At 37.3% G+C, this 27,037-nt stretch overlaps 1 protein-coding gene across 4 annotated transcripts in view; it reads right to left on the bottom strand.

Moving 5' to 3' along the window:
* Positions 1 to 27,009, bottom strand: part of LOC311156777 (putative oxidoreductase ZK1290.5) — a 44,711-nt gene extending 17,702 nt beyond the window's left edge. For 3 of the 4 annotated variants that reach the window (XM_084211005.1, XM_084211007.1, XM_084211006.1), the window contains exons 1-3: positions 26,921 to 27,009; positions 13,907 to 14,155; positions 7,355 to 7,456 (exon numbers count right to left, since the gene is read on the bottom strand). In XM_084211005.1, the coding sequence (XP_084067131.1) occupies positions 7,355 to 7,456; positions 13,907 to 14,155; positions 26,921 to 27,005 (436 nt within the window). In that variant the 5' untranslated portion in view covers positions 27,006 to 27,009. Of the gene's footprint in view, positions 1 to 7,354; positions 7,457 to 13,906; positions 14,156 to 26,920 lie in introns of those variants that run through there. The other variant, XM_084211008.1, reaches the window with a different exon arrangement.
* Positions 27,010 to 27,037: the final 28 nt, after the last annotated feature.

Genomic DNA, 27,037 nt, shown 5'->3' with positions numbered 1-27,037 from the left:
CTTTTTAGTCCGTTCACTGCCACAGTACAGTTGCTTGTCTGCAATTCTGTGACCATCACTCCTCCTACCCATCACCTGTGAACCATGATAAACTATGAGGACAACAGGAGAGCAGGCATGAGTAGAAGCCCAATTGTTAACTTCCTGACTGAAAAGTGATGGCATGGTTTCCTGAACTGGAATACTTTTTTGACTTCTGTATCTGAGAGGATAATGATTCCCTAGTGCTATGAATAACAGCAACCTAACTGATGCTAATAATCAATACTGATTTTAAATAGTTAAGAATCTAAGGTTTTTCTTCAACATATACAAAACAGATAAATTATGTCTTTTTCACAATCATATACATTATTTATTGAGAAAAAAGGTTATTTTGGAAAAGGACTTTCCTTTGTAAGACACTTCACATTGCCTTCTTCACAAGAGTTCTTGTATTCACACTGGGACCTCTTGGCACATCTGTATGGAAACACAACTCTGAACATTTGGTTTAAATCTTTTTGCTTAGCTTGCTTATTTTCAGTTTTGACAAAAAGGATTCACTTGCTAGCAGAAATGGCATAAACCATACACTACAATAAGTCAAAAAACAAAGTCTTCTGAAGGTTTATTTTTACTCTTAGAATTATCTATTAAGTCCTTGACATTAAGAAAGAAAAATGAGCAAAACATGAGCACAGATGTTAATGCAAGTTTAGATTCATTCTCACTTTTCTATCTGCACCAAAAGAACTTTTTCTATGGTAATTTCTTATTTTTAAATAAGATACCAAAATGATGAAGGCTTCTTTATGATCTTTAACATAAATATGTGTAACATTTTTTTCCGTGTCTTTATTGCTGTCTTATCTGATAAAGAGGGTGTGGTGCAAAACCAAAATCCTCCCCAATCTGCAACCATCTCCCCATGAAAACACACTTCTGAACTGTGCTTCTCACAAAAACAACCCACATGAGATCGTCTTGCAGACAGAATATTGTCGACATGAAAAAAAACCGTTTCTAGGCAAGTCAGTTGCTTTTGCTTATTAAAACTTCAGTGCAACTTCTGAACACACATTTATATATGATTTCTACCACCATAAAGACACTTGAGGCAAATGTTTTGTGGAGTTGTAACACAACAGTTTAAATTGTCAGGTGTTCATCACATAGATTTAAATCAGAATACGTCACCCAGCAAAGGATGTGCTGGAAATTTGTGCTATTCACTGAACCTTTTTCCCTCCTACTTTTAAAAACAGCTAGAAAATGGAGGAAGAAAATATAATGACTGAACTGGTCTACACCCAGCAATGAAGATGGTAAGAATATTAAGGTTGACTAGATATCTTCGCTCACTTGGAATTAAAAGAAACGAACTTTTTTCCAAGAACAAAGTTACATGGCTTTAATTACTGGGCTAAACAATTTCTGTTACTTTATGAGACTCTCTTCAAATCACACACATAATCATAACAAAAACATATGTCAAGACACATCAAGGAATTTCTGATGCAAGTAAGAATATTTCATGTCAGCAGAAGCTGTACTACTAAACATTGAAAAGATAAGCAAACCATTTTAGTTAAAATGGCAGTGAGTTCCAGTGGGATGTGAACCCACAACAACCACCACAGTACTACTCTTGCCAAGTTCAGGCAAAAGCCCTGGCTGGAAGCCCTCGTTCTTCCCAGCAATTTTAGACAGAGGGCCGAGTAATGATGCGCATGTGTGTTGGAAAAGCTTGCTGAGATGATGGGTTAGCCACAATGCCAAAATCAAGGTCATCAGAGACACTGCTTATGGAAAGGGTCACTTTGCTAGGAACAGCCCAATTACCAGTGAGCACATGCAGTGACTATTCCCCATGTCAGAGCAGTTTGCCATCCTGCTTTCATCTGCCAGCCGACAAATGCCTACACAGGAATGTTGCAGCTGTCAAGGGAATATATGACTCAATGTATGTATCTTGGAATGGATTCTGTAGGCAGCCTGGCTTCTGTTCTGAGGTACTGGAGAAGATAATTCCACAAAAGGACAATTTTGAGACCACAAAAATTTAAACCATAGCCTTGATATTACAAGTACTCTATTGATTTCAGCTGTTACAACAGAAATAACCAGTTATTATGCACAAATGTCTCACTGACCAAGTTTTAGAATTTTTTCCTCCCTTTTCCCTCAGCAGTGTTTATCCCATAACTATTTAAAGGAAAACACAAATGCATGCTATTGAACAAAGACACAGGTCTAGAATTTTCTGCCTCTCAGCACTGCAGCACAGATAGAGTCTTCTTCCCTCTGACTGCGACCTGAGTCATCTGGCTCCTGTGAAACAGCTCCAATCAAACTGCAGAAGATTAACAAGTCAGAGAAGACAACAATAATAATAATAATAAAAATTAACAGCATTTGAATAAACTAATTATTAAAACTATGTTTTCCTGAGCTAGTAGAAGTCAGCTTAGCAACAAGATCTTTTCTGCTATGAAAAGAGAGCTATCAGTTTGGTCTATCAGAAGTCACACAGGACTTTTTAATGGCAGTTTTTAGTGTAGGTAAACACTATCCTAAATTCCATTCCAAATCCTTTATTTTATACTTTCAGGTACCTATTAAAATTCTAAAACCAGTAAAGAAAATAATTCTCCTTTGCCATTCATTTGTTCTTAACTCAACATTAAGAAGTTGCAATGGCTTATCAGTAGAAGCTCCTCAGGAGGTTGTACATTAAAAAATCTTCTGATCACTGGGGCTGAATACCAAGACCAGGTGCAGAATTCTGATCCCCACGCTACAGAACTACTGTAAGAGTTGGCACAATTCCCTCTGGAAGCAAGGTCAGGCCTAAGTGCATGCAAATCCCACGTCTGAAGACATGGAAGACCCAGACTGTAAGACAAAACAGAAATCTCTGAACTGAATTCTTTCTTCATCAGCAGATGAAGGTCTCATGAATAAAGCAGTGTTGTAATTCATCAGCATGAGAAGGAAGCATTCTAATACTTTCTGTATGATTTGGGGAAATACACATAAAATTTGTCTGTTTGATTCATGGTATGGAATGATGCAACTGACATAGGTTTAGATACCACCATAAATATCTATCTACCTTTGCTGACTAGAACTCTATCACAATTTTCCCTGGAAAGATATTAATGAAAACCAGCAACTTTAATGACTTGGCTCTGTCTATACAATAGGAATACTACAAAAACAAACTAAAAGTATAATCTTTCCTTTGTAGCAAAGAGAAGATAGAGGGTATAGATATACAAATTTCAGGTTAAAGAGGGAAAGATGCTAGTAGAACATTTAATGGACTCTAAGAAACTACTGAAGGATTTAGCCAGGAGAAAAGATGAGCATATTTAGCCAAAGACTCTCTAGCTCAAGGGCAAACAAGAAAGACGCAGGACCGTGTTCCTGATGCAATTCAGAGGGATTAAAACAACTGAAGAAGGTATAACTTCCAGGGTGTGTTATTTCAACACAGATAATTAATGTAGTATGTCATACTGTTACAGTAAAAGACAACAATGGCTTTAGAATCCCTAGGAGTATTTTTGGGCATGCTCTCATATCTGTTCTGGTACTCCTCAGGATTCTGGGAAACTGTTTTTAACCTGAAGTGTGATCTTGAGATAGCTGCTCAGTTGCCTGAGGCAGCTGAACAGGGGATTCAAGCCCAGGAAAGAGTGCCAGAACATGAAACCTTCTTTCAAGTGTTCCTGAGACTCCAGCCTTGGGGCAGTAACCACATTCCCTTCAGTTTCCAAAGTACTTGGATCCAAGCAGTGCAGCCCAAAACTTCAGTATGGTGAGAATCAACTGGAGAGGGGAACCAGATCCCCAACAAACACTACTCAGATTCTCATTTTAAATCATTCATAATTCCAGTTCACATCATATCAGGACAAAAGAGTCTTTCACAAAATACTAACCTTAAATCCCTTTTGATGAAATACAAAAACAGTGGTAAACCTGAGAAGGGATTATTCAGTGAGAACAGAGGATCTCTCTCATCACTTGAACCTACCACTTTCTATTTATGATAATATTCTGATGTTACAGCTCAACTCCAAACCTGCATTAGCAGTACATATATGAAGCATTACTAAGCAGCTACAGATTAAGAAACAGTAAACAAGGATGCTCACAAATCTCAGTGAAAGCACATCTACCAATTCCACACCAAGGTCATTGGCACCTGCTGCCTTCAAATAGCAATAAACCTGCAACAATAAAATCCTCTACAGCCAGAGGTACTTGGGAGTTTATGAAAATCAGACTCAAGAGGATATGAGTTTTATTTAATTCTTCATGCAAGTTTTCTGCTTCCTAAAATATTTATTTTAATAATTCTGACAAATACTGATTTTTTAAATTTTGTTGCACAAAGTTTATATTACTTAAGGACATATCTTTTAAATTAGTGCACACTAACCTAGACTGGGCACAGACCCAGCAGCTCTGTCTCCCCTCAGGTAGCTGGGTGGGAAGACACTTGAGGCCAGAGCCCTGCAAGCCGTGTTACAGCAGCCCTGTGTCTGTCCCAGTAGCTCTGTGGGGGCTCTCAGCTGAACATGAATGAATCTTTGTAGGCATAACTTTTAAAAAATTCTCTCAGAGCTATGAATATAGATAGAGTTGGTATTTTGCTTGTGTCAACTTTTGACCAATGTGACCTATCTAAAAGTTAATATAATATTAAAAAAAAAATCTCCATTACAGACCTTTTACAGACTGGAGTACTAATAGTATATTTACTCTCCTTCTAGTGTAATTGATGATGGTGATGATGATGATGATGATAATAATAATAATAACTATTTACATTACTTTAAAATACTGTTTCCTGTCCCAGGGAGGTGGAATTTTGCAGAATAAATGCTAACCTGGATTTAAATTGAAGAATGAGATTTACAAATACCTGCATTCAAACTATCTGTAAATACAGAGAAATTATTAAAGAAATTCTTGGTAACTTCAGACAGATCAAAGACTTAGGTCAATATTGACAACTTTTAACCATCTTGCACCACCTTTGCAGACAGTTCCACAATACCAATTTGCTTTCTACAGAGGACAGTGGATATTGCCTCTCCACTTTCAGATGCACTTCAGGATGGACACAGATAGCTACTAAACCCACTACCAAGTTGAATATTTTCAATATTAGCTTTGTGAATTGACTGCAGAAGCAAATTATTTAAATTTTCAATCTTGAATGTGAAGCATTTAATTTATAATTTTTTCCAGAATAAACATTAAAAAAAAAAACAACAAAAAACCAGAAACAGAATTCCAAACATTGAACCAATGACTATGTGAACTAGTGTCAAGTTCAGAGAAGACAAAGAACTCCCTTGTTCATAGAACTTTCAATTTCTTCCCCTAATCAATGAAGATTTTATTCTTCTCCTCCAGTAAGGATTTTGACCAAATCCTACATTCAATTCAAACCATGTTGCTCACATAACACATAGCAAGTCACAAAGATATGCAGCAAGTGTTTAATCTTCAGTGGAAAATCTAGTGGTTAACCATGCAAACAAATTATTTAACTTTCTGCTCAGGAATCATTGCATTTCCAACTCCAGAGTGGTTAACATCTGCGTGTCATTTCAGGAACACATAGTTATGGTCAGGACATCCAGAGTCTGTATCCCCTAAAGCAAAAGTGTGGAAGTTGAGGTTCTAAGGCACTTGACTCAACCAGACCATTAAATTTTCCTTCCCCTGTAAATGATCTGAGGTAATTTTGACAACCAGAGCTGGAAAATTTATTCTCAGCTAAATGATTCATGAGTCTACAGAATGCTTAAATTCAGAAAAAGACTGAAAGTAGCAACATGGAAATTGAAAAAAAAAATGAAGAAATGCAACCACAGAAAAAAAAAATCTAGCATGAGATGTCTTTAAAGAGGTATCATGCATAGGGACAAAGACAAAAAGTAATTTTCCCCTGTGTTTGTGAAAAGAGCAAGAGTATTTCCAGTGAATTTTATTAGACGACCACTGAATTGCTCATAGACTTTTCCATTAGGAAGATACAGACAAAGAAGGATCCTGTAAGACAGAAGAGATCACAAAGATGCACGCAAAAGCAGAATAGATCCCATAGGATAGGAATAATAATAGAATGTGGAATATTCAACCTGTTTGCAGCAAATTAGGATGGCATATCTAGGCACAAATGGCATGCAGTAACTTAAATACTCATCAGAAAAAACCTTCACAGTGGAAAAGATGAAATGCGTGGTGGAATAATCCATCTTTGGATGTGACTGCTACCCATACTTTGAAATACTAGGTCAGTGAAGCACTTCTTTGAAAACTGAATGTTGTAATGTCTTACGTGACACAAAACACTTTGAGCAACTTCCCTTATGCTCAATATAAAAAGAAGAAAAGATATATCAAAGATCATTCACTTCTGTGTTTGCAGATGCACAGCAAATTAAAGGAAGGGCTGAAGTGTAAGAGGCTCTGGTAAAGCTGGTAGTGACACACAGCCTGAAACTGCCTTTGTACAACTCCCCTGCTGCAATCACTATTTCAGTAGCTCTGGGTCAGTGGATAGATTACTTCACCCAAGAAGTCTCCTCCCCACCTGTGGAACTTCTCTGAAGCTGTAAACAGAGTGGTCCACATGGCCCAAGAACGGCATGACAGAACGACACGATCTTCTCTCACATAATTTCTAATAATTCTGCATACTTCAGGAGCAAAATCTCCTTTTTAATCTACAGTCTACTCTTCCTATAGCTATGAACATAAACAGAAGTTTGCTGTGCACTGAAAATCAAAGTGAATTATCCAAACCTGAGAGAGTAGCTCCATTCTTTCAAAATTCTTCCCAAAAGTTAGTACCAAAGAATCTGCAGTTGAGTATCTCTTTCTCATCTAGACATTTTATTTTGTTAACTTTCAAAACACAAATGCAGTTATAAAATACCACAACATATGACAGATTGGAAAACGGCATCATACAGTTACAAAAGAAAACCTAAAGGAGACAAAACTTGGCCTGATTTACAGGAGGTTACTACGAAGACATTCTGTAGTGTTCAATGGTGTTCTGAGGTGGCCTAGAGATTTCAATGAATCAGTATATTTCCTCAAAAAAGTATGCACAGCATTAATAATCTGATGGACAGAATCTAACAACATATTATTTTCAAGCAGGACCAAACTGCTAATGCTGCAACATGCAAAGAGATTTTTGAAACTTACACACCCAAATTCCACCAAAATATGAGCATCTAATTCAAATTAAGTTTTTGAACATCTCTCATTATGAGTTTCCCAATCCCAAAGCACACTATAATTCCTTTTTCTAAGGTAGGCTTTGTTATTAGATCACCTTTCTCATAGAGCTCTTCCATCGCTCTCCAGGTTTCAGCTCGGACCTCTCGATTGCTTTTACCTGGAACCTGTGCATCAGGCCAGTGAATCAAATAAAGATCTAAAAAAGAAACAGAACCAGACTGCTTATTAAAGTGTCCAAAAACAAATAACCGAACCACATGAGACAGCATTTTCCCTCTAGTGGCCCCTAACACATTATCATAATAATAGTTCCAATCACTACTCAGTGATCATTAGTGGATGTATCCAGTTAGTTGTAATAAATGAATTCTGTAACATCACATTAACAGCTAAGGGTAGCAGAACTTGCACATGTTCCACATGCTTAGGTCATTGTAATCAGAATTTCATGGTCACATATGCACTTAATAAACTTTCCACACATAACAAGCCCTATTTAAATCAAAAGGATTTTGGTCACTGGAATGGTAAGTGGATTACTGCTCATTAAGTGCTGCAAGTCTTCCATTTCACAGAAGATAAATATATTTGACAGTTCTGCAGATATTTTCTATTACCTCAGCAGTGGGTCTGTCTTTTTCCTTTCTAAAGAATGCTTCCACTTCTGAATTTCTGTTGAAAACTATAGCACATTCTTTATGCAGATTTTTTGTCTAAGTTTTTTTTATCTAAGTTTCATGTCAGCCTTTGTGATTTTTTAAAAGAAACTTTAAAAAAATAATATTTTAAGGGAACAAAACTATGCTTTATTACATTTTTTTGGAATGTTAGCACAATTTCAAACACAATTAAGATTTACTGCTGATGAAATTATCATAGAATCATAGAACCTTTTGCTAAGATCCAAGCTAAACCTTCCCTGACACTGCTCCATGCCATCCTTGGGTCCCTGGTCACCAGAGAGAAAGTGCTGCCCCTCCTTGTGAGGAGGCTCTTTGTGTACTGTTCCTGCAAGACTGTGCCTCAATTGGAAAAGGAAGCACTTCCAACATACATTGAGAAATGTACATGTACTGGACTCAGTTCCAAATCAGACTTAAATTTAAAAAATGACAGATCTAGAATTCTTTTACAAGTTTGGAGACACTGCTAGACATTCTGAAGGAGAAATGTAGAGATACTTGGAAAACAATTACATTTCTATTCAAATTCGAACTGCAGATTAAACAGGTAACTGCAGGTATCCCAGTCAAACAGGTTTTGGCCTTTGCTGCATATATTAGTCTGATGAAAAACAGGAAAAGAAAATAAATAGATGACTGAGATGTGTACCATTTTCTTTGTGCTTCATAATATCCCTTTTCTGGCAGTTCAAATAGAGTTAAGAAATAAAAAAACCTGACTTGTTTTCAATGAGAAGAGTGTTTTGTTCTTTGGATACATCAATCCATTCATTTACAGTACTTCTTTGTGAAAATACAAATCCTCTGCTTTGGGAATCATGAAAAAAAGGGGAAAAAAAAGGGAAAAAAAAGCCTTTTCTTCCCAATTTAAGGGCTACACTAAAAATTACTGTATCAGTGGGCTGATATATTAGCTTTCCCCCTCTAAAAATGCAAATTAAACCTTGATTTAAGATGAAAATGTACCATGAAATTTGCTACAATACAGCAGCTCCAATTTTGGCACATCATTGCAACGAGCACGTGCTTTACTTACCTTAAAAATCTAATCAGAACAGTACAGAATTATGTACAGCAAAATACACTAGAGATGTAGGAAGAAAAACATTCTTTTGAATGTGTCACAAAATCCACAAGCTACATTTGCACTTTCTGATACCAATAATCCATTTAAATACAATTTTAAACTCTTAGACTTTTTAAATACAATAGCTTAGACAAGCCAACAATCACTCATCTATAATCATCTGCAGTGTCTGGTTTTGTATCACATTTAAGGAGAAAGTTGCTTGCTCTTTATCCTTTTATTCATAAAATCCACTTCCAATTCCACATGCAGTCTTATTGATCACCAATCTATCATAATTACTTCTTTACTAATTTCTCTGAGAAAAGAAGTTGTATTTATTAAAAGTGAAAACCAATACATGGTATTGGAATAAATATCAATTTTGTACTTTTAACTGAAAACTAGTATTGGGATATTGATTTGGTGAGGTTACATGCTAAACTCAGGACTACTCACATTCTGTTGCCAATAAAATTTCCACTCATTTATATCAGACATAAATCCAAAGGATTAGCATTAGGAATTGCTAATGTCAAGTGTTCATTTTGATCCAAAGTTATATATGCTACTGGAGCTTCTTACTGCATAGATACTGACATGTTTGTATTGAAACTTTTTTGCTTATATAAAGCAACTGTCATGTATAAGTAGGTGTAAATTACTGAGATCTGATGCCTACCTCCCAGAAAAATGGAAGAATTACATATTTTTAATTGCTGCTTGCTATGTTCTCCAAACCAGACTAATAAGAACTGCTTAACTATGCAAAATAAAGTCATTTTGCAAAAAGAATCAAACTTCAGCAGAATTTCACCAGTTACTTCTCCAAAAGCCTGACTGTTCAGTTAGACACCACAGTGTGGAAATGCTCACAGAAATAGTTACATCATGGATTTCCACAGACACAGATGCATTGTACTCTGCTCAGGAAACTGAAACATTCTCCAAAGAAAGACTTCTAAAAGATTTGATAACTGAAAGATCTCTGGCCTCAGACATCCAAAAAAAATGCAACACATCCCCCTTCTCTGTAGTAGTGTCTGAGGCCTCTGATGCAAACAAGATTAGCTGTTGGTCCTTCATTTTAGAAAGGTTTTGTTACCAGGTACACCATGACCATATCTTCCCATTATGTTTCTTTCAATTTAGGCTTTTTCACTGAAATAAAAATTACTTCAAATTCCAAAATATTGGCATTTCGAGCTAGAAAGCATCTACTGGATCACCAAGTACAGTCTTCCTGACTGCAAGAAGTGCTCATGAAAGGTGTGGGGCAAAGGTGCCTTATCTCATAGACAAAGAATAGAACAGTCCTTCTGCCAGTCATGCGTGAAGCACCCCAGCACAGTCAGGACCTTACTTCTACTGCAGCTGTTAGAAAACTTTCCATCATATCTGCAGGCCAATAAAAACAACAAGTACCTCACAAACTAAGGTCTGTGATTTCATCTTTATTTGTACACACATTCACACCCTACACCCACACACACATTTTCTTTTGCTTAAAATATTTTCCCTCCTGGGGTACTGTGAGAACACAAATGCTCTTAAATTCTTTCTGGAGGCAAGAAATTAGCTTTAAATCATTGATGGAAATAGCTTAAAGTTTAGTAATCAAGAAATATATAACTTTATCACTGGAGGTTTTTAAGAACAGATTACATTTTTATTGGGAACACGAGGCTGTTGTCGCGTGGGAAAAAATAATCAATATCTTGAGATGTCTTCCAACAATATATTTTTAAAAAATAATCGCAAATCAAAAAATCCACCTTGATTCACAGTATCAGGATGCACTTGAGAAAGAAGGAAAAAAACCTCCAAACATTCACAATCTGGTTTCATATTTAATAGTTTTTTAAAACATCCTTTGCACACAGTCAGGCTGTAATGGTGCAGCAGTGAGCAGAGGCCTGAAGGTCATTAAATGTCAATGCACAGTACAGGAAAACTAAAACTAACACCTGAGTTGCTTTCACACAGACATTTAAAATATAATGGCTTATAGCTTCTTAGTGGTTGCAGCACCTACAATCAACACACTTCCTCTTAACTGAAAAGTGCAGGCTATTTTACACATTTAAAAGCCAACATGATGTTTTTGTGGAAATAAAAGTTTGTGTTTCTATGCAAAATCCCTAATATAATATTTTTTTAAAAGTTAGATTTGACTAAAGCAAACCTAGTAGTATGAAAAACAAGCCCAGCCTTCTATTAGCCCTAAAAGCAGAAGTAAATTCTGCAATGTTTCCCAGATGTCTTAATGCTGGGAATCATATTTCCTTGCTTTTCTCAACAGTCACCTAATATTGATAGGATGTATTTTTCTTTCTCACTCAATCCTTTTTTGTTCTTTTTTGTGTTTCCTTCTATTGAACAAGGATCAATGTGAAACAAAATACAAAGTGTTTTGAAGCAATACAGAAGCTGAATTATGATAATACACTAATTTCATGTGGTTCATCTATTACAGTGAAGCTGCTGATAGAGCATTTGTCCAGTTCCAGTTGGGGATTTGTGATAGGCCAGATTTGCCTGAATGGGACAAACTCAGAACAGTCAAAAGGAAAATAAAATTGTTTATGAATTCGGTAACCCACAAATCAGCATTCAAGAAGTTACTTTAGAGGTTGGATCTAAATCCCAAGGAATGTATTCTGCTACTGCCAAACCTGTAAAATCTTCTGCCATTTCATATTGGTTTACTGTTACTGCTAGTTGAGGATCACATTTAGAAAATGCAAGGAGGAGAGTATCTGTTACAACCACTGCCCACAAATAATACAAATTTCCATCATGTCATGGATATATAATCTACCAGCTCAAAAAAAAAAATAAATCCTGGAACACTGCTCTCCTAGTACCACTTGTCTGAAAAGTGTTCACTGAAAAAGCTTCACAACAAGTATTTGACATGGAGTATTTTACATTTTCTCTTAAAAAGCCAAGCTCTTTCAACAGCTCACACTCATTATACTGAAAATGCAAAGACTTATTAATTGCTGTTAGATTATTTTTCAGGTTTCTAATACAGTCTTTATGGATTGATCGGGGAACTCCTAAGGACCCTCCAGAAAATAAACCTGAACAAAGACCTTAGCTGCACATTCAGCCAGGGCTCCTCTAGCTTTTTCTTTTTGCACACTTCTTAATTACTAACTTTCCCTCCAACATAAAGATCTAACATCACAGATATATTATTTAGGATCTTTCCATTTTCTTTATAAACTATGTATCTTTATAGAACATGTGAACCCCCACATACTTGGTTAATACCATAGAATAAAATCAGGGAATTCTGATTTATTCTGGTCACCATGGCAGACTAAGTGGTTCAGGAACAGCTGTATGAATTTTTTAGACATCTCCACATCAGAGGAAGAAAGGTAAAGAAGGCGGGAATATAGCTGAGGGTATTAAAGACCCAAAACAAAAATTTAAAGAATGAGGAAAAATCTAGTATGGAGACTAATTGTGCAGGCAGCTGTTACTTTCCTAAATTGGTTTTAGTAATATGTGCACAAGAAGTTTCAGCTCTTAAAACATCTGGCAAACAAGTTCTGTTGATGCTATTCCAAGGATTCACTCACATAGTGACAGCATTAGCATATTTCTTGCTCTCAGATATTCTTTTTCTTCTTTTAGACATTTCTTCTTAGGAGAAACTCAGTATTTGTGTGAGCATCTACTCTAATCTACTACCTGTGAAAAAAAGAACAACTTACAGTATTAGAAGGAATCACTGCAAATGACTTCTTGGAAGTGTGTCAAATTTTCCTCTCATCAACATTCAGCACCAGTGCCAGAGCAAGTAGACGAAAAAAGAAAGCAAACAAAATATAACAAGCAGAAAACAGGGAGGAGGAATAATGTTATTTCTCAGTTTAAAAGAGAAAGTCAGGGCTCAAAACTTTGTTTATTAAAGTCTCATTGCAGTGACCTGTATTTGCACAGGACAAACAAAAAGGAATTTTCATTCATTTTATATTATTCTGTACCTGTGGAGAAGTTAAGGGATACATTTCCAGAAGGAATGGAGCCAAAGATGTGCATATAGGTATCTTGGTCTTTAACAGATACAGGTTTTTCCCTGGTCACCTTGTAAAGTACTCAAGAAAAAAGGCAGTGAATACAGCACACAGCTGCCATTAATATACATTATTAATTCAGCAAAATTAACTTCCTCATTGAAGTCTGTTTATTGCTAAAATATGCAAATATCATGTTTATTTACAGGTGCCTCCACTCCTATGACCTGTTGCAAAGAACTAATTGGCATCATTACTGTAACTCTGCCTGCCAAGTAAGGGAGTAACAATGTCACATCTTTGTCAACAAGTAGTTTACGATCAGGGTAAATTTACAAATGCAGTGTTAAGCTTTAATTTTAGTTTTCTAAATTCTTTTAGATACTCCATCAAACAGACCAAACCAAAGGTAGTACTCAGGATTTTAAAATGTTAAAAGGCCTACAAAGTAAGTTTTAGAAAGGATCCCCATTCCTTGTGAAAAATAAAACAGATTACAGAAGAAACCAGGCATCTGTGTCACCTTGTTGCCAATATATTATTGTAAAGTTTATGAATCCTTGTTTCATAAGTTTTGGGTGATTTTAGCAAAATATAAAAAACTGATGTAGTTTTTCCTCAAGTAATTTAATAATAAAAATTACCTTTACAAAACATTTCCAACAAGAAAAAGCTCTGTACTCCTAATTGTACACGTGAACTTCTTAGAGAACAAACAGAACAAGAAACCTGCAAATGTGTAAATAAAGGCAGAATTTGGTTTCTGTGACTCATCTGTTCTACATGAATTTTTTTCAGAATTCATTCATCTTTGCAAGTACTCCCATAGAAAGCACAACAAATGAGCTATATGTAAAGATCCATACCAAGATATTCAACACCAAGTTTTTCACATGACTCCAAGCAGGCCTTTTTTGTGTTTTCATAGCCATAATCACTATGCCACAGCTTGGTAGTTATCCAGAGGTCCTCTCTCTTCACACCACTCTCTCTGATGGCCCTTTGGAGGAGGGGCTCACAGCCGTATCTCTTTGCTGTGTCAATGTGACGAATGCCACATTTCTGCAGGGCATGGACCACTGCGGCATGGGAATAGCCACCCTGGTGGGAAGTACCTAAACACACAAAAGCAGAAGTGAATTGTCAGCAGTGAATTATGAGGGGCATATTTTATCATTGTTTTCAATTTTTTTTTTCTTTAAATATTGTCACAAAACCTTCTTATTCAATTTTCATTTCCTCATAGTAAATAAATGGGAACTGACTGATCTTTAGGCTTGGAAAATACATGAAGTAGGAGAAGTTGGTGCTGATCAGAAGCAACTCCATCAAAATCAAATATCAACAGCATTTAACTGTAAAGAAGTGATTCAAGGAGCTAGGTAGAAAACCATTAAAGAGAAAACACACATTTTATGGGAAATAAGTATACATAGCTTAATTTTCATACAGAAGCATAACATTTACAGATTAAAATATTTTTAAAAACCCAAAAACCTGAACAACTTTCAAAACCATTTACTTTGCAAAAAGCATATCCTGAAACCTTTACTTTGTGGAACTCCTGGTAGCTTAAAATCATTACTGCATTGTACAATCCCAGGCTGGGCCACAATGCAGGTGCCAGTCACATAATGTCACATTCAGCAGTAACCAAAACAATGGAATCCTACAAAAGAATTACAGAATGGGCATGCAGGGAGTTTCAGAAACAAAATCCTGTTACTGTCATTGTGTGGGGATTCACTGGATCTGTATTTTGCATGTCAAGGGGACGGAAGGAGGAGGAGACTCCGCAGGAAAAGCAACCACCAGGAGGACTTCAGATAAAGAACTGGTTGAGAGCAAGGAGGATGATGTTTCTACTTACCCTTTCCTGTTAGTTGCTTTTCCTGCCCTGAGCCCCTCACCCATTCACCCTCAGTCCACACACTTCCCACAAACAGTATTTTCTACAGTTTGTTGAAGGAAATGCTCAGTCAGTTCCAGACAGTTCCCAAAGTCACCTCCTTCCAAGCTGATGATTAGTACTTAAAGGCCCTCATGCTGTAAACAACAGGCAGCATAAAACAGCTCCATCACCAACCTGAGACACAGCCCTGCACAGTCCTGAACAGCAGCAGGGCTTCAGCCACCGCTAAATCGAAAGAAATTAATAAAGGACTCCAAAGTATTATTTAAAGTGAAATTTGTACCTGCTCTTACCCTTCTCTTTCCATCCCAAAAGCACCTGCACATTATGGAAGTACCCCTGCCAATGGCCACCCAGGCTGGGAGGAAGAGGCCACCACTGAAAGCACCACAGGTATTCCCCCGCAGAGCCCCCGACCTCAGCGGGGCAGCAACGCCCAGGGGAGGCTGCAGGACGTTCTCACACACTTTTAACAACCAGCAGCAATGAGGAGGACTTAGAATAGCCAGACTTGAATGGAAGGGAAACCAGGTTTTCCTAAATGCTTATCATTTGTGCTCATTCCTGATCTTAGAAGGAAAGCCAGTGAGTCTTGCTCAACACTCAAAGTCATTTAAACTAAGATATAATATGGTCTGATCTCCCACCCATACACATCAGGATCATGACATCCTGATAAACACAAAAGAACAATTTCCACTTTACATTTGAGGCCAACAAAATGTGGAGTCATAAACAAAACTCTTGACTTCATGGATTTGATGAAACTATAATACTACATGCCTACGATTTTGACATGCATTCATAAGTAATTTACTTTCCAAACATAAACAAAGTTTCAATGGTCTAAAAGACAAAACTTTACATATTTTTTTTCATAGCCCCTAATTATGATGACTAATTGGCTTAATTTCTGAGCCAACAAGAAATAAATGTCTCTACAACTTGTTTTACATCAAAATAAGCTAAGTCAAGCTACATTCAGCTAAGCCAAGTTGGTTTTCAAAACAGCTATTTCAAAATCCTCATGAATGTTTAAGAATTTTAGATGACTGCAATGCTACTACATTATACTTATGGGCAAAGAATATATATGGAATTTTACAATATTGAAATCCTAAAGGAATTTTATTACAGAATTATATAACTGGCACAGGAAAATTACTACGTTTCTTCACAACAAACCCTTCACTTTTAATATGCTGGTACTGGTGCAAAATAAATGAGGTTGTAACAATTGTGTCTGTTTCTGGCTGAATGGACATTTCTAAGCACAGAATGAATGGAGTTCATTTAGAGGTCTTGCAAATGGACTCAGACTCTTTTCATGCATAATGGATTTCAGTAAGAACATTTAGGACAAACAACTTTTTTTTTTTTTTTAATTTTAACCCTTTAATTTAAAGGGAGGGAGTGGTTAAGAAGGAAAAATCAGAATAATTTTGTTACTGTTCCCCATTGAGTGATGGCATGGACTCTCGTTACACAAGAAATAAAGACAGCAAGATCAATCTGGAGGAAATTATCTCAATTTCTATGCCTAAAACTGACCTACAACAGTCCTGGTGCACTACACAGTAATCAAAAAGAAATCAACAACTACTTAATATTACCACTTTGCAAGCCAACTTAATCATGAACAATAGGTTGATAAGTTAATTATGCTACTAATATAACACTTCTGGACTTTAGAAACCACAGTTTTCTTGTGTTTACACATGTAATTAAAGAAGTTACAAGTCATAGATGCAGAAGGATAACAAAAGTGAAGGGATTGAACCTTCTAATTCTTTTTCCATTCGAAATTTACACAATGCTATTTGAACACATTAACATTCTCACGTTTGGGATTCCCCTTTGCTCATAGAGATGTAATTCACACTGTACATATGTATTTAAAGACAGAATCCAATCATGCATTTAAAACTACTATGAACCTGCACCCTTTTCATCCCCTTCCAGTTTCTAAAAATATTTAATACATTTTTCCCTAAAATTTGCTGATAAAAAATAGGAGCTCCTTTCAAGAAACCATGTCAAATATCAGTAAGTTTGAAAAAGCTTCCTTTTTTTTATCTAATATTTTAACTTCTTTCCTAGGGAAATAGCACTGTTACCTCACTGACTGAACTAAGCCAAATTTGATAGATTGGAAGACATGAAAGACAATTACATTCCTACAGATTTTGTGAAAAACTGGTGGTTGTAAGGGACAAGGATACTGCAGTGAAAATATGGATAGGTCAGAGGACACAAATCCAGGGAAAGCAGGCTTAACTGGTTACATTGTTATTTTGTCACAGTTACTCATCACTTTCTCGGTACCCTGAAGAACACTGGCATCACAACTGGAGTGAGAAAATGCTCTGACAACCCATAAAATAATACAAGATTATTAGAAAGGCAGATTCCTGCCCACAATGCAGTTGTTACCGGGGAAAAAGCCCCAACATGCCAATCAGCAACACCACCCCCAACCCTTCAAAACCAGAAAATCAGCAACATCTCCACCCCTGACCCCACCAAATATGTAAAACAAATAACAAACCACCCACTATCCCCCCTCCCAGATTTATGCCAATCTCAGCTCTCAGACTCATTAAACTTTCTGTTCTCACTCACAAAGCTGTAGAACTACAGAGAGAGATCCAAAGCACCAACAGTTTTTCAAAACAAAACCAGGATCTGCTTTCTCTCCCTGCTTTCTCCCTCCCTTTGTGGCAAAGTGTCTATGTGATTTGTGAAATGTGAAACAATTATTCATTTGAATATATAAAAATGACCAGTGATACGAATAACTTTGGCTACTCAAATTCAGTGGAATAACATTAGGAAAGTTTAGAGATCACATCAGAGACTAATGATCTTCTGACAAGAGTACTAAATTTAAAGAGTTGACAAAGAAAACATCTGTAAAAATACCATTCCTTGCTGATTTTTTTATCTCCAAGTAATCACTTAAAAACTCTCAAAAGCAAAAGCTCAAACATTCTTTTCTCAACTTTTAGACACTCATCGTGCATCTATTTTATACCATATCAGGCTTGAAATACCTGATTCTATTAGTTTTAGTTCTACTATTTCAATATTACATCAATATAACACATCTTATGAATATACTGAATTTTTTGGTGCTCATACAGTTTGATTTCCTAATTACCTTATGAGCAAATGTGATGATAAAACATGAAATGGCCATATGTAATGCAAATGAACACATAACATGTTTCCAGGTTAACTGCTCAGGCATTCATAAAACCACATGCTTCTTCTTTGGAAAGGCTCAAAGACAGACAATCCTTACTTGCTGCCCTTGCTGTCTGTCTTATATCCTTCTTCTGATTTTGTATTCATATGATCCTCTGACAAGCTGACTCAGACTGTTAAATGGCCAAAACAAGAGAGTACAGTTTCAGAATTATTCAAAACCTAAATAATTCCTCAAGAGAGGAAAACCCACTGAATTTCATGCAAGGGATGGAGCAAAACAAGTCCCCCTTTAGCAGCACCAGTTAAATAATTTGATTTCATAAGTGCTTTTATTTAAACTAAAAAAATAAAAGCACAGTTGTGTCCTAGCCAACCAACAAAAGATCAGAATGACCTTCCCCATGAACTTTTCTCCTGAAGCTCTTCTTTCTATTATATTCCCCAACACCATCCCTACAGCTGCTGTCAGCCAAGCCAATAATGTCACAATAACTTTCTACTACCACAGCACTAGAACCCAAGTAAACTTGGCATAGTAAACTATTTGACATAGTTTAACCTTAACAGTGTCAGTTACTCTGAAAATCCTATGCAGCATCTGATGACAAAATATTCAAGGATCCTCGGTCTAGATTTCCAGAGTTTAGGGTTTCCTTCTGCAGCAGGTGAAACCAAAGTCAACCTTGCTATGAAGTTACTGCACTCCACAATTTTCATGAGGCAACTAGAGACTATTTCAAGGTAAGAGATCCAAATTTAATAAAAATTACTTTTAGAAAATAACTTGGATATTTTATTCAGAGTACAAGACTGGCACCCAATGTGTATATAAAATAGGGCAGATACTCCTGAGGGAATGGAGCCTATGGAGACAATGGGCTTCTGGAAAAACTGGTAGGACACCATCAAAAACTGAAAGACACTGAGCAGACTCCCATTATAAAATCAATGGTTTATAATTGGTCAGAACAAAAGCAGCACACAGGTTTATCTAAAACTCAGTCATTTAAGGCAAGTTTCTCTTGCCTCTGTAAAAGTTATTTGGATTATGAATGATTTAAGCTTTTTAGTACGTAAGTTTTACTTCACTTCTCTTTCTTATTCTTCTGTTTGCTTGTTTGTCTGCTAAATACGATCCATTGCTTAATAGGGGACTGTTTTTCCCTGGTGCGACTCAGAACACACTAACAGAATTCAGTAACATGAGTAAAAAAAGTAAGCAAGCATGATTTAAAACTCTGCAGTTCTACTCAGGCAAGTCTACACAGGCAATGAAACAAAATGCAGGAATACAGCCTTGCCTCAAGGCAAGAGGGTAGGAGAGAGCCATTACATGTTTATTATGTATCCAGGGAAAGGGAAGCCAGAATTGCTGGTTTTCTCTCTTCCTGAGAGGAAGGAAGAAATGGCAACGAGCCATTGTTGACAGAAGCACTCTATTCCCTCCATCCCAAAGAGGCTCTGACGACAGAGGATATTCAGATCATCTACTGTAAAATGACCACACATTTCTGTTCACTGATCCACCATTTATCTCCTCAGAACGTTAGACAGAGACTAGGTGCAAGAGTAACTCCTCAGAATGTGTCTCACGGCAATCCCAGGAAGTCTGCAAGCAGCATCTGATATCAGCAGGATGCTATTGCTCTGATATGGCACCAACTCACTGACGGATTTCTGGCAGCAGAAATAACGATAACCCGAAAAATGCAAATTTTTCTTTCAGCAACAGTAAAGAGATTTCCACTGGAAAAGTGCCAGCTATTTAAATTATTCATCTGTAGTAGTCAAGTATTTTAATCATGCAGAATCTACCAATAAAATCTGGAAGGAGACCTGTACATTTGGAAGGCGCTTATGAATGTGTAAGTCGTGTAAAAATTTCATAAGCAGAGCAGCAGCACACATTCATTTAAATGCCTTTACAGACAGACTGCCAAATCTTAAAGCTTTTCTTTCACTCCACACTTTCCCACCACCGTGAGAACTATTTCTCATTAACAACCAAATTGGTTTCAGATGCTCTGCTATAAGATGTTACCTTAGAAACCATTTGGTAAAAGACTGTGGCTTCCTTCCATAGAAATCTCAAGCAGTGAAAAGGCAGATTTTCTGGCATAAATCAAATCCAATTTCTAGGGTTCACTAAACCTTTTCTCCTCAGAATAATGTTTTGTGACTAGATCTTAGCAGTTAATAGTGCACGAAGAATTGCTGGTGTGAACCAGTTTTAAATTATTTTCATTCTATTCCCTTCTTAACTCAACTGAAACTACTTTCAATACTTACAATAACTTGATAGAACCTTTAACTTCATAACTATAAGGATATTGACTATGTGCAGCAAATAAAAAGATTGAACAAAAATATTATTTTCCTTCCTTTTTAAAACATGTCCTTAGACTACTCTATCTGATAAGGATGATATTAATTAATTAACATTAGACATTTGGAGATACTTTACAAATGAGACAAATACTACAAATGAGACAAACCCATGACAAATTGTTTCACTTCTGTAAAACCTCCACAAAAAAGAATAATCAAAAGAAAATAAAATACTAAACCCATATTCTGTACTTAATTAGAACATTATCAAAATAATTTCTGCTGTGAAAGGCTGACTTAAAAATAAATTATATAAATTATTTATGGTAACGCATAGCAACATCCAATTATGTAGAGGGACAGCAAATTTAAGATGTAGTTGAATGTGAGACCAATAATTCAAAGCCACTTAAAATACTGTAAAGATTATATTATAGGAAAAATTATAAAGAGAACTGTGATTTGTAGTGACTCACAGCTTTACACAGTGAAAAGCTATGTACACTATTACCATTGTGACATCCTAATTCAAGCTGATGGGTCATTTCTGACATCATACCAGCGCTCTTCACTCGCAAAGTGCAATTGTGAATGATGACAGATCCTCCTCCTGGAGGATGACCACGTGACACTATAAGGGCTGAGACTCCATGTCCCACTGGTAACTAACTGTGCTCGTGAGCTCCAAGGACAGCAACAACCCAGCTCCGTTCACTGCCAACTAAACTGAACAACAAATGACACCTCTGGTTAAACGCTTCTTTTTCCCCAAATCATCTTAAGAATTTAAAATGCATTTTCTATGAGTTGCTGAGACAAATAACATCTCCTCTAGCCGCTCCTCTCACACTGCATATTCAGCCTTAGAACTGTACGCATTAGAATGCAAAGCACCTCCATTGAGGCACTAAGAATGACAAACAGACCTTCGAGTTATGAAACCGCTGCAAAGCCACAAAGAGAGCTTTCCCTTTTCTCTCCCTCCTTCCCCTTTAACAAGGATCTTGTATTGCTCTCTGTGCTATACTTTGCATAAACATTAGAACTGAAGAGAGTTCAGGAATTAGTACCTCCCTTCTCATCAGGCATGAGGAACTACTGCAATTCAGGTTACAGCAGCATGTGACATCACCATCCAATGCTGCCAAAACTATGCTAGCAAGCTCTGGCAAAGTAGGATGACTAAAATCTGCTGGATGAAGGTTGAAAGATAAAGCTTAGTTTTCTTCCCCCCCACCCCTCCCAAAGTTTGGGATTTTTTTTTCACTAAAGAAACACATTGAAATACAAAAATTATATATACTGGAGCTCGCTTCTCTCTTAATTTCAAACTGCTTACAAATCATTTGTTCTTCTCTTGGGCAATTAGGCTTGTAACATTTAAAAGTCTTAATGGCAAAGAAAAGTTAAAAGCATACACATGAAGTGCTTCTGCTTACACTGGTAGAAGTTTTAATTATTAAACAGTGGTAGAAACCTAAATTGATTTATTACTTAAACTTAGTGAAGGCTATTCTAAATTCACCTGTATCACATCAGCAATACAGTGATTACCAAAAGAATCCAGTGTGAGAAAGGAAGCTATTTTTCTGCTATTAAATCACAGTTCATATGTCATAATATAAGGAAAAATCCCCAGCAAACATATAAAAAGCTGACCTCATAGATTTGTAGGTGTACAAGAGAGCAGAGACAAAGCAGCAACTTCCCTCAGAAAAAAAAGAATATTTCTGTACTGTCTAGACTGTGATGAGAGCAAAAGTTGGCCCAGCATTTTGCCCCAGATGCATTAATTAGTACCCCTTAAAACAACACTTGTATAGTATTCAGTCCTTTTTAAGAAGTAAAACAGCACCAGGCTGGAAGGAGGTGAAGCTGGAAGAAAGCAAGGAAGGCAGGAGCTCACAAGCTTCAGTCAGGTTGGGAGAGGACACTGCTCTGTTCCACTGCCTACAAGCACCCAGCTGCCTGGGATATGGCCACAGTCCATACAGGAGAGAAGTAAATATCTGGAGGCCCCCAAAGATCAAGTACAACTTCTCAAGGTCAGATCTACTGAAACAGTGGATGAATTGAGACAGAAAGATTTATAGAGGCAGCATTTTGTTCATCACAAGAGGCTATTAAGGCAACTTGGTAACCATGAGTGAGAAGCAGAGCCTCAAGAGAAAAAAAAAAAGGTTGAGACATTAAAAAAAAAAAAAAAAAAAAAAAAAAAAGGAAGGAAGAAATAAACAGCCAATTTTTATTACAGGATAAGATTAATAGCAGGGAGTGCCATAGGTCTTGCTATCAGGACCACTGTTCCATAAATTTCCTTAAAAACCAGAGCCATGAAGAAGCAGGAGCCATGAATTAAAAAAAAGACAGTAACAGTAGAAAATGAAAAAAAGCGAAAGCTTGGCTCTACTGCCATTGAATTGAAAAGCAAAATCTCATCTTATTCCAGTCCAGCAGGACTGGGTCTTTTTTTGACCACAGCTAAGCTTAAGAATGAGAATAAGCAACTCTAGGATAATAATTAAGTAGTCAACTGGATTACTAATACATAATGGAACGTCCATTCAGCATTAAGATTTAAATTTATGTAGCATTTTGATGAAAAAATCCCAACACAACCTGATGCAATTAAAGTGGAGCAATCTGATTCTGTGCTTTTTGCCAGGAGGTCTATTTGTTGTGAAAAGAACTGGGAACAACACAAGAAGTACTGAGTGGTTGCAATGCAAATGATGCAATGTCTTAATGCAATCAGTAAAAATCAGCCAAAACTTACTTTTACGATTTATTTACTTAGACATGGGTACAGCAGAGTATCAGGAACGTTATCTATGAAAGACCCTGAAATGAGGACAGAGATATTTTAATGGTTTCCCTTGAGTCTGGAAGGATTGTGTGTGTATGACTTTCCTGCAGGCTTTGGCTGTTTGACCAGAAGCTGCTCAGAGCAGTACCTGACTGCTTTCCCAACTACAGCACCTACAATAATGATGCTGGGCAGTCCTGAATGACCTTCTTTAAAGAACATTATTACTACTGATAAAATACTCACTCTGTATGACCTCAGTAAGGCACAATGAGTATAAGGACTTGATTATTTTGTTTAGTAATTGTGTGTCCTGATGCCCCTTCCCAAACAAATATGCAATTCATTTTATTCTTTAATAAGAGGGTATAATTAGAGACTTTTTTTTATCTCATCAAGTTGTTATTAATTCTAGCTGCCCCAAGGATTACATAGAAAACAACAAAAAGATTCTATGTACTTTTGGTATCACCAGCCCATCTTTTCAAGATATCACTGGCTACTTGGCCAAGCCACCAAAATTTAATTATTATCATCCCTAAAAAAACCCAAACAAAACAACAAGCACAAATTAACAACAACAAAAAAAACCCACACAGAAACCCCTGTTCTAATGGGAATATAACTACCATATAAAGGGGATCAAGAGAGTTTCAATAGAAAGTACCAAAACAATTCTGAAGAGATGTCAACCATTCTCACATGACCTTGACAAAGGTCCTAATATTTTAGATACAGGAAGAAAAGCCCTTGTGCTACTCAATTATAATCAAATGCTATATAGAGTGGCATTTTCACTCCTCAGACTTAAAAAAAAAGGAAGTGACAACTGTCTAAGTGAGAGCTTCCTACTGAAGAGAAGTAAGCAGGAACAGTTCAAATTATGCATTTTCTTCCAAAACTTCATGAGGATGATACCGTGTATGCCATTTTGACATGTGATAATTTTTTGAAGATGCTGCTTTAGGTAAGCACAAAGTATTCTGTAGTTAAGAAACTATAAGAATATCATTTTCTATCACAGTACAAAGTCTCACCAATAGATTCTCAGACACATGTAGCTCCTATGTAAAAGTGTAACTACATCTGTAACTCCTAAACAGTGTCAGGTTTTATACCAGTTATTTGCCATGCAATTCTAAAACTAATCTTATGAGCAAGATAGTGCATGTATCCTTTTTCTAATGCAATCTACAGCCACTGTGAGGTAATGTACTCTCTGGGGCACAGATTTACACTTGAGACAAGTATTAGGGCCAAAATGCCAATTCATTTTAGACTTAAGCCTACTCCAGTAGAAAGCAGCCTTTGTAATGAAAATTGACCCTAAACACGCCTGACCCTCTGCACGTGAATAATGCTGGCTAACACAACAGTTAGCATTAAACCATCTGAAACATGAAGTCACCAGCAGTTCTCATAATCATACAATAAACAAGGTGCAGATTATTTTAATCTGTAATTAAAACTTTAGCCATACAACATATTTCTAACATAAAGGTGAGCTGCCTTAGAATATAATTGCTTGGTGTCTCAGGCAAGTAATCTTGTTTTACCATTGCTAGTAGACTGGTCTTCTTGCCAGACACAAGACACTAAGAATACGCATCTAAGTAGATAGGAAATTTTGGATGTACACAATTTGGAATGTTATTCCAAGTAACCCTTCAGACTGAACACAAATTTTGCATACTCCATGGCCTTCTCTGGTGTAAAAATTCGTCCTCCTCACAAGAGATTTTAATGGAAATGGATCCTTCTCACTAAGAATGGTCTAAACCAGAGCACAAAGCCCCAGAAAGTGAATTACCCATCTCCTAATTCAGCTCTCAGATACTACAAAAGGGGTTTCATCACCTCAAAATAACATGCAAAGCTATCTGAGCTGCCTTCCAGGTGGCACAACTGGACAATTGAAACCACCTTTATGCATATTTATCTCTTTTATTTATCCCTCTGAAGCTTTTAGAAAGATTATCTAGCAACAGATGCAACATCCGTATCTATTAAAGTTGTCTTTGAGGCACCAGACAATTAGGTCTGTTCAGAGGGATAAAAAATGGTAAACAAATCTTAAATCCTGCAGAAAATGGCCTTGCAGAAAATGCATTCTCATTTAAGAAAGTTTGCCTCTACTTCATAGCCCAGTAAATTTTTTTGCACTGCAAATATTAGTTAATGCTGTAAGACTGTAACAAAAATAAACCAATAATGTGGAAAAAAGAAGTTAAGTGAGAACAGCTACCATAAAGATCCCATTGTGTTGGGCTGCATACTGTGGTATTTATAGCTTGGCCACAAATGCAAGCGTGGCAAGTCTTCACCTTTTTTTTTTCCTCCCTTCTTTTTTTAAATTCTCAGCATTTTGCAGCTCATATCAACAATTTCTTAAAATTACTTGACTGGTTCCTGTCTTTTACACAATCCTCAAAGATCTGCAGACCGTATAAAGCAGTATGTAAAGTGTCACTCTAGCAAGTGAAGTGTTACTCTAGCAAGTGAAATCAAAGAACCAAATCCTGCTCATGACAACACCACCACTCTAAGTCAAGAGAAGTTCCTTGAAAGCCAAGAGAAGCTCCTGGAAAGCCATACCTGGCAGAAGCTACAGGGCCAGAAAACTTCAAACTTGATTTTCTTGTATGCCACTATCCATTTACTGTGGAATGAGTTCAGGCATAACAATAAACTACTCAGAACTTTCCAACACAGCAAAAGGACAGGGAACAGCTATTGGGTGGAGAGTACAAAGGAGTCTTTCTGCATGTCTGCTTTCTAGTCAGTTTGTTCTACCCATAACCCAAGAAATATATTACAGCTTCTAATAAAAAGGTGGTTCTGTAGACTGAAGCACAGTTCAGCATATACTGAAACAATGGGTATAAGACAATCAAGTCCATTCTTTAAAATAGACTATTTACATTATTTTTTTCCTAATTTTATAAAATATCTCCAAAAAAAGTAAATTGGTAATAAATGTTACAGGTTAAAATAATCAACCAAAAAACAGCAAAAGAAAAAACCCAGTAATTCTTGATCAACATAAGCCATTTTGCTCACTGCACAGTGACTGTGTAAGAGACAGCTGCATTAAATATTCATCATTATCATCAACAACCTTGTGCCTCACAGATGCTGAGATTCCTACAGAGGATCTCAGTTCAATAGGTGGAGTAAGGTTCATTCTATCATGAGAGTCTGCCCTGAACAGAAGCCTTCTCCCAGGCTTCCGAAGAAGACACACCCGAGTCACTAGAACATAGAACACCGCACATGGCGGCGGGTCAGGTGGGAGGGGAGCGGTGCTGCCGTGCTGCGAGCACAGCGCTCCCCAGCACGCCTAGGCGGCCGCACGTGGCAGGAGCACGAAGCTTCACCCGGCAGCACAGGGGCTTTCTCTCGGAGGAACACACGGGCTCTCGGGAGAGCACCGGGCCTGCCCGGCTCAGCGCGGGCAGCTCGGCAGGAGGCTCCGGTCCGGGCTGCCCTGAGGCGAGTCCGGCTGCGGGCCAAGGGCAGCGCCGAACCTGCCGAGCCGGCCAGGCCGGACCCCGGGGTGACCCCCGCCCTCTCACAACGCCTCTGGCAGGGAGGCGGGCTCTGGGCGGGCCCGCCGCCACTTACCGAGCCCCAGCACCGGGATGCTGTGGCCGCTGGCGACCGGCACCGTGGGGACACCGCCCGGACCGGGCTTGCCCGCCGCTGCCATAACCCGGCTGCGGCCCGAGACTACAACTCCCG

This window comes from Fringilla coelebs (genome assembly GCF_963513975.1).
Source record: "Fringilla coelebs genome assembly, chromosome: 9".
Classification (NCBI taxonomy): Eukaryota; Metazoa; Chordata; class Aves; order Passeriformes; family Fringillidae; genus Fringilla; species Fringilla coelebs.
The sequence above is the reverse complement of the archived record's forward strand: the minus strand, read 5'-3'. Positions and strand labels throughout refer to the sequence as shown.